Here is an 8,894-nt window from a genome sequence, read left to right on the forward strand (position 1 = left end):
CTATGTTTGTCTCTCATTTTATATGTTTAAATTACACCAAAAACTATTGAATCCAAACAGCTTAGACTAGGAATTAGGAGGACTAGTTCAGTCAGCAGCTAAGACAGTTAACTTTGCCAGATTTCATTTTTTTAATCTGAAAATAAGGAGAGTAGACTAGATATTTTCAAAGTTCCTGTATTTTTCAGATTCTGATTATTTTCTCTAGAATTAGAAAATAGATTATTCTAGAAAATAGATTTTTGTCAACAGCACTGTTATATGTCTAAAGTTATAGACTAATTTATTAACAGCATTTTGATAATGTCTTATCCTTCAGGAAACCATTCTTAGTAATTTACTTGTGAGTGGGGCTCCTGCTGTTCTCAGGTAGCAACCAGTTCTATAACTGGCTCAATAAATACTTCTAGATCTTTAGGAACTATAATTGGGTTGGAAAATGTAGTGTTTCATTTAATTCAACTTAATACTTGCTTTTATTTGTTCAAAAACTCATAATTTAAAATCCACATAAATACTTTATTTTAAATGAATGGACTGTGAGGTATATGATTCTGTCCGTAGATATATTGCACCATGATTGATCCTAGTAAAGGACAGCTTAATTCAAATTCTGAGAACTCTGTCTGAACTTATGCCTAACTCACTTGATAACAGAGGTCTTGGTTCAGTCTCAAGTTCTCTGAGGTCAGGTAACTTGTCTGCCTGGTTTACTGCTTGTCCCTATCTTCTAGCCTTTCAATACATTTTATAAATAAAATGTTATACTAAAATTTTACTGTTTATTTAGCTATATGATGTGGTATATAAGAGAATAATTAAAGGAAAATTGTGAAAAACCTGATTGCATAATTATTTGTTATGTATACAGTATCTTTGTTACATGCAAGTATCAATAAATTCTTTTAATTTCCTTTTTATTTTAGTAGACACTAAAAATCAATATAAAGGGATATATTGGGAAAAGTAAATACATTTTAAGTATTTATTAAATTATGTGAAAGTATCAAAACAAATTATAAACTTAAAAGATGGAGTACTTTTCAAATATGATCTGTGATTTTGAAGTTTGTCTTGACAGATGGAGTGGTTGAGGTAACATGACAAAGTCTTCCTTCAATTACTCAGCATTTCATATTTATTGCTTTGTTACATATTTTAATATGTCCGAATAATACATCTGAGCCAATATGGCACATTAATTTATCAGAATACTGTACAATTATATTTATGNTAATACATCTGAGCCAATATGGCACATTAATTTATCAGAATACTGTACAATTATATTTATGAGCTAGTTGACCATTTTAAACAATAGGATCCAATAAAAGTATTCTTCTGGATTAAAAAAAGTTATTCACAGCATTTGGAAAATATGTTTCTTTATGGAAGCATCCTATACTAAAATTGGAATTTTAGTGACTACTCTTAAGATATTTATCAGTTTTCTAGCATTGGTCATGAAGGGCATCTGCTATTAATTTATATTTATAAAGCATTACAAATGCAATTACAAATAAATTATTGTGTTAAGCATAACAATTAAAATAAAATTCTCTGTGGGCATTTATAATTTGTAGGTAAGAATGCAGATGTGAATATGTGTTTGCAGTATGTACCCAAAGAAATATTTCCTTTAATTGATTTTTTACTTCAGTTTTTTATGTCAGTACAAATGTAAAACAAAAATAAAACAAAAATTTTAAGAATAATAAATTAAAATAATGATAAATTAAAATTACTAAAACTATTCTAAAGCAGTATTTTTTTCAGAGGTCTGCATGACCTACTTTATTTCTCTGTGCTTTTTATAGGAGATATAAAAGTTCCTGAATAAATGTGAGATAGTTTAAGAAAAATTGGTCAATAATAATTCTCAACTGAAGAGTAGTCCTCTAACAGGGATGGTCATCCTCTTTGAACAAGCATGCAGCCCAGAGAATCACTGAGGGAAAAGGACATTGGCCTGACCAACAAGTATCAGCTGACTCAACACTGACAGTGCTGTAGGGTAATGGGTATCACAGCCACAGGCCTTCACATTGCATACATCAGCATATAGAGGAGAAAAAATGTAATTGTGTCAATAGTTGTCAAATGGCATTGAGAAAACTTGGCAGCCATTTCTAATAAAATCTTTGAAATAAATGGAACTACTGAAACATCAGACTGTTTCTTAAAACTAACAGTATGTTCAAACTAAACAGAAATGCTGAAGCTCTTTTCATTAGAATTAGTAATAAGGCAGTGGTACTATCACCAGTATTATTAATCATAGTTTTTGAGGTCCTAGTAATGGTCTAAGACATAGAAATGAGTTAGTTTATGTTTTGGGAAAGACACACAATCATCTTCTTTGCAGATGATTATGACCGTATACCCAGAAAACCCAAGATATAAAAAAAAAATTACTAGAATTAATGATGAGATTTTGATAAGACAGAGGGATATAAAGTAAATATACAAAAATCAATAGCTTTTGTCTGTACTATCAATAATGAATTAGAAATATAAAAGTGAAAAAATACCTCATTCACAATAGTAAAAACATGTAAATATGTACAGAATAAATTTAGCAGGAAAGGGACAAGACCCATATGAGGAAAATTATAATACTTTATAAAGGACATAGAGCAATAATGTCTAACTCTTATACAGCACTCACCCTGTGCCAGGCACTATTCTGAGCATATTACATGTATTAATTCATTATTCCTTACATCAGGCCTACAAAGAAGGTACTATTATTACCATCATTTTACTGAGGCCCAGAAAAGTGTTTGCCTAGGGTCACATAAAGATCTCAATCATATTTTTGTGTGGAAAACCTTAATATTGTAAAACTTGACAATTTTTCCAAACAAATATGTAAGAGAATCCCTTTTATTTTTAACTGGATGAAATCATCTTAAAGTTCTCGTAGAGATTAAATATCTAAGAATAGCCAAATAAGTTCTGGGAAGAAAAAAAAAGAATGGTGAGTCTTTAAACAGATTCAGGTCTAGCATTTTATTTCAATTGGAAATGCATGGTTTATTTAATCAGTTATGCTGATTATTGCCCATCCTTTTGAAGAAAAACAGGCCTTTTGATAATCAGATGCAAGAATAAACTCCAGGTGGATTATAAATAGTTAAGTGAAAGACTTAGCGATTTTAGACTTAGTTACTTTAGGAAGGCAGAATGGAAGGAGAAAAGATGATTGAATTTTTCTTTATTCAGCTTTATATTGTTTCACTTATTTTAATGGTCATATATTAGTTCGTAATTTTGAGCTTACTTTATTTTTAAAAAGAGACAAAACTCTAAACTTAGCTTTTGCACTTCACTAACAAATGTTAAGCATTGGCAAGAATTGGTATTTGAAGTAGTGCTGTTTCTGCCATTAAGAACCTTGCATTCTAGCCATGGAGATGGATTCAATAGATACAATGGAAGGTAGATAAAATAATAAAATAATATTGCATTAGTTTGAAAATCAAAACATCATGAATGAAAACTAATTAAAGCTTCTTTATTAAAATTAAAATGACTAAAAATAGCCAGTAAATGCCCACAGTATCTTTAGGCAAAAGAGCACTTTGCCTCAAACCAGAGAACTGAGTATTAAACATCTTTCAAGATTAAGAAATCATATTTCAGGAAACATAGAATCAGTTATTATGTTGCTAAGGCAGCTATGTACAATAAATATTCCTTCTTGTCCCAGACGATCCTGTCCCACAACCCTTACTTTGAGGGAGTAGGTATATTTATTGAAAAACTGCTATTGATCAAGCATGGGATATATAATAGTGAATAAAACGGAGTTTCTACCTTCTTCGTGTTTATAGTATTATTAATGATTATTATTTATTAAAATTTGAGACTGACTTTATAAATGTGATTGATTTTTAATTTTTGTTTGTTTTGCTTTTAAATTTAGGATATCTTGTATTATGAGCAGCTAAAGACCAATGTGATACAACATGACCTTTTGGTGGATAGTCTAATTTATAAAGTAAGTGAAAGTAAGCATAGTTTTTTTTTTTCATTTAATTAATATCCTTAAAAATTGAAAGTTTTCAATATGCAGGGCCTGTACAATGTACAATGATACATATTAACCTAGAAAAAATAACTTTGAGTGATCATTATACTTATAAAGTTAAGGTTGGCCTTTAAAATTTGCAGTCTGCGTTCAATGTTATCTTCTTTCCCTTTGAAGCTGTCATCATGATCCTTTCCTGGTCTTCCCATTTTTTGATTAGCAAAATAAGTATTTCTTGTCACTATAAATACAAGTTTTCAACACATACCAAATAAAATAGCAACTGAAAAGAAAATAAGACTATAATATTTTTATCTTATTTATCTCATGATTCTTTGAGGCCTAATTGTTCTCTTTGTATTCAAGTCATTTTTAGTTTTTAATTTATTTCAGTTTGTAGACATATGGCTAAGTACATCTCAAGTTTTATGATAGGGATACATTGGGGTTTTGCCTTTAAGCATCTGATAATCAAGTTGAAAGTTGAGTTATAGATGCTTTAAGCATAATATAGGATATGACTAATTCTGGATTAGTAATTAGACTGTTTTAAAAACTTGGACTTTAAATTTAGAATTTGAAAGATAGAGGAGAATGTATATTATTATAGGTCTCAGAAATGGGGGAGAGATGATTACACACTGAGGACCTGAAAATTTGTCTGGGTAGGACATATTGTAATAACAACTGCTAATATTTATGACTGCTTACTGTGTGCTATATAATGTTCTAAACCCTTTACACAGATTATCATTTAATCAGGACAACTACTTTACGAATAGCAGATATCAGCATTTAGGCTATAAATGATAAATACACTTTTTTCCCTGGGAAAAGAAAACTTGAATTCTGTAAAATCACGCATTAAAAATAACAGCTTATAGGAAAAATGGGGTTGGGGCAGAGCACTCAAAACTTTTGCAACTTTGTAACCAGAAGACTAACAAAAACAATAATTGATAGCTTGGGAGAAGAATCAAACAGCTCAGGCAGACTACTCCCACAGGAGCTATTAAAAATATACTAAACTAATAAAATCAAAATGCTAAAATAATGCAGATGGAAGTGATGCTCTGGGCCACGGAGCTGCTGTTAACGTGGGCACAAGAAGAATTACAGCAACTGAGAGATGCTCCCACAGGAGCTATTAAAAATATACTAAACTAATAAAATCAAAATGCTAAAATAATGCAGATGGAAGTGGTGCTCTGGGCCACGGAGCTGCTGTTAACGTGGGCACAAGAAGAATTACAGCAACTGAGAGATGTGCCACTCTGGGAGTGTGCCTCTCTGGAGAGGGAGCCCCTGTGTCAATGTCTGTCTTTAATTTTCTTAAAATGCAATTATAGAGGCTAACGCCTGTGCATCAGGTAAGCTGAAGGCTTTTTTCTTTCCTGCTAAAGGTTATAATTCTACTTTTGCTATTCTAGCTCCCCTTGCTTAAGAAAAATTGCATCTGCACCAACGCAATTTCCATGTTATACTGACATCATTCCCTTACCTACCAGCCACATATCTACACATGTGCTAGAGCAAAACAGAAAGTACTATTATTTTACCATTTTACAGATGAGGGAACTGAGGAAAAGGTTAAAGAAATGTTTAAATTCACATTAAGTGGCAAAGCCGAAATTTGAACCTAGCTAATCTGACTACAGAACCGTATACTGTACAGTAAGCAGAAATAAGGAAGTTTAGAGTACAAAGTCCTTTGATGAAAAATCTTAAATCTCCAGAGGTTTTACACTAGATTTGGATTGTAGGTCCTAATATTAACTTTGAGGTCAAATGATTATGCTCAGTGAATTATTTTAGTAACAGCTTAAGATATCTCTTGGACTTTAAGACCGTTAACCTCTTTTCTATTCAAATAAGAGGAAACTCACAAGTGAGAAAGCTCAAAAAAACAGTGAGTGCTAGCATGAGAGTTCTTTTTGTTGCTAACATGAATTTTAGTTTGAGTCAATAAAGAAAATCTGTTTTGAGAAGGAAGTAAACAGTTTGTGCCTGAGGAATCAAATATAAGTTTTGGTAGCATCAATCCTGATTCTGTGTACAACATGAATGTTTTTAGAGAGGTATCTGTCCCTTGTTATTTTTGACTTCTGTTAGTTGGGCTCTGCTGATCTCGTTGGAGCAACTTCAAACATTATTAAAGTCAGCTCGAAAGGGAATGAGCATTTAAAGAAATTATTTAAAGTTTCATTACAGGCTCCATGGCACAGACTTGTTTTAAATTGAACTGGAAACTCTTGGCTATTGTAAATAGTGCTGCAATAAACATGGAAATACAGGTATCCCTTCGGCATGATGATTTCCATTCCTCTGAGTATATTCCCAGCAGTGGAAAAGCTGGGTCATATGGTCGATCTATCTGTAATTGTTTGAGAAACCTCTATACAATTTTCCATAAAGACTGCACCATTATATTGAGAAGTTAAAATAAAGTAAAATAAATAAGTAAATTGAACTGAATACAAAGTAGAATTACTGTAGTGGTTAAAGGAATGAAGGGAACAAGGCAATACTAAATACAGAACATCATTAAACCTTCCCTAAGCTAAATTGTTAAATGGTTCTGTCTGAATTATTTTTTGTACAAATTTGCCTTGTATCCACACCTTCTACAGTTTTTCACCATTTGCTATGAACTGACAATTTGTATCAGTGTTTCTTAACCTATCTTCATTATCACACCCCTGAGGAGAAAAATTTTCTCTCGAATAAGAAAAATTAAATACCAGAGAATAAGATTTTGTTGAATAGAGATGAGCTTTGGAGATCCACATACCGTGGTAATATGTAACATCTTTTGGCCTCCCGAGAACCAGTTTTTACCCAGTAGGAGGCAATGTCACCCCTGTTGAGAATGCATGACCTCTATCTTTGCCTGTCTGTCTCCTGACTTAGAAGACTGGGCCCTTTCTTTCCTCTTAATCTGTGTTTTTAAGTTTTTCCAGACTTAGCACATATTCCCTGCCTCTGGAGTTATCCATGAGTTCTGTTCTCCCCTGACTGGTGCTTTGCTCATTAGCCTGGTTGAATTTTGTAGACTATTTGAGCTGTGTTATCATGGATTTCTACAATATTTCTTTGTACGTTTTCTCTTATTTTTTACTGTGTATGTATTCTTGCCAGTGAGATTAGACTTCTTGAGGATAAATATTGTCTGTTTTTCTTTGTTTGTTTGGGTTTTGATTTTTGTATTCTTCATCCCATTTAATCAGCCAGTACTTACTGAATCGAATATACATCAGTGCCCTTTAGATCTGGACTTTTTTGATACATGTAAGGTTCAGGATGTCTATTTAAATACGTGTACTTATAAACAGATGAAGAATACAGTAAATAAAGGGGCTTTTGGTGAATTTTTAAAATAGTGTTCTGGATACCTACTCTGTATCTGATACTATCCTAGGCATTTACCCTTATTTCCTGAAGTAGGTAGTAGTATCTGCATTTAGAGATATGGGGACCTATGCTTGGAGTTACTGACCAAAATCATACAGTTTGAAGTAGTGGAACTGGATTTCAAATCTTGGTTAAATCTGTTGGAATGTCCATGTTCTTTACACTGAAGCATACAAGTAGCAGGTTCCAACTCACTGTACAAAATGTTGAGAGATACTCTGGGGGAAATGCAAATATTTCGATTTATTTTTCTGAGCTTTTCTTTATTTGTTTGTTATTGTGGAGGAGTACCTTTTAGTGATGCATTGCTTCATAGGAAACTATAATTAATTTTTGTTAATAATTTTATATTTTTATTTTCTGTTTATTCATCCAACATGTGTTGGGTACTTATTAGGTGCTAGGCACTGTGCTGGTGCTAAATATATTAAAAATAGTTAAGACACTGGGCCTCAAAGAGCCTAAACTTTCATAGGGAGAGTAGAAATGTTTAAAGTAGTCTCAGGTGAGGAAGTAAGAATAGAGTTATATTTAAAGGAAGGAACTAATACTCTGTTCAGGGGAAGTCAATGAACTGCCCTTAAAAGATGCGTTCACCAGGCGGAAAAATCAATGTTGCTAGTCTACCGGTAAAAAGTGGTAACTTCCAACTGAATAATCACCAAAGGAATGGAAGATATTTGGTATTTTGATGGAATGACAGGAATGTGGACTTGAACAATGAGACTGAAACAGTAACCTAGGGCCAGCTTGTTATGGTTGCATCTGGATGTTGTGATTGCATCTGCTTTTCTTTTCTACCTTTACGATACCTAAATACTAGATTATAAGGAGATAAAATTGAAATAAATGAAAAAGAACTAATAATGGAACCTAAAAAAGTGTAAGGAATTTCAGGTTAGATAATGTGTCACATATGTTAGTTAAGTAAATATATAGCAATGATAAAATCTAATTGAAAAGTTTATAATCGTACATAACGTAATAAATAATCTTGTTTCTAAGTATTATACATTTGCATTAGTACTACATACAGATTCATTTGGTTTTTTTCAGTACTCTCTACTTTTAATTATAGGATGTGAAGTTGACAGCAAGCAATGATGATTATTATTTTGTATTTGAAGATTATTTATATCAGGTAAGTTTAAAAATTAAAATATATAATGTTCTTGTTTTACTCTGTTATTAACTAAATCTAAAATCCAAGCCATGTTTATAAGATTAAAAGTTCTAAGTTTGGAATCGGGTTAACTTTTGTTCTTACTGTGGGTTTAGGTGGGAGAACAAGAATTCCCAAATAAGTTTGGATTATTCTTTTTAGTCATATATGCTACAACCGGGAGGTATTGGCAAGTAAGTTTTCTATCTTTGTTGTTGGCACAGATTCTTAAATTGGAAGGATCCTAAAATGTTTAGAGGATAATTTTGCTGTTATTTTTCTATTAAA

General features: G+C 31.9%; 1 protein-coding gene across 1 annotated transcript in view; it reads left to right on the forward strand.

Annotated features, from left to right (window-relative positions):
• Positions 1 to 8,585, forward strand: part of TBC1D19 (TBC1 domain family, member 19) — a gene marked incomplete at its 3' end in the record, with an annotated part of 95,808 nt that extends 87,223 nt beyond the window's left edge. Inside the window, exons 12-13 of the mRNA XM_008590073.1 lie at positions 3,929 to 4,003; positions 8,523 to 8,585. Of these exons, the coding sequence (XP_008588295.1) occupies positions 3,929 to 4,003; positions 8,523 to 8,585 (138 nt within the window). The remainder of the gene's footprint in view (positions 1 to 3,928; positions 4,004 to 8,522) is intronic.
• Between the last annotated feature and the right edge of the window lie 309 nt (positions 8,586 to 8,894).

This window comes from Galeopterus variegatus, unplaced genomic scaffold, assembly GCF_000696425.1.
Source record: "Galeopterus variegatus unplaced genomic scaffold, G_variegatus-3.0.2 Scaffold5836, whole genome shotgun sequence".
Lineage (NCBI taxonomy): Eukaryota > Metazoa > Chordata > Mammalia > Dermoptera > Cynocephalidae > Galeopterus > Galeopterus variegatus.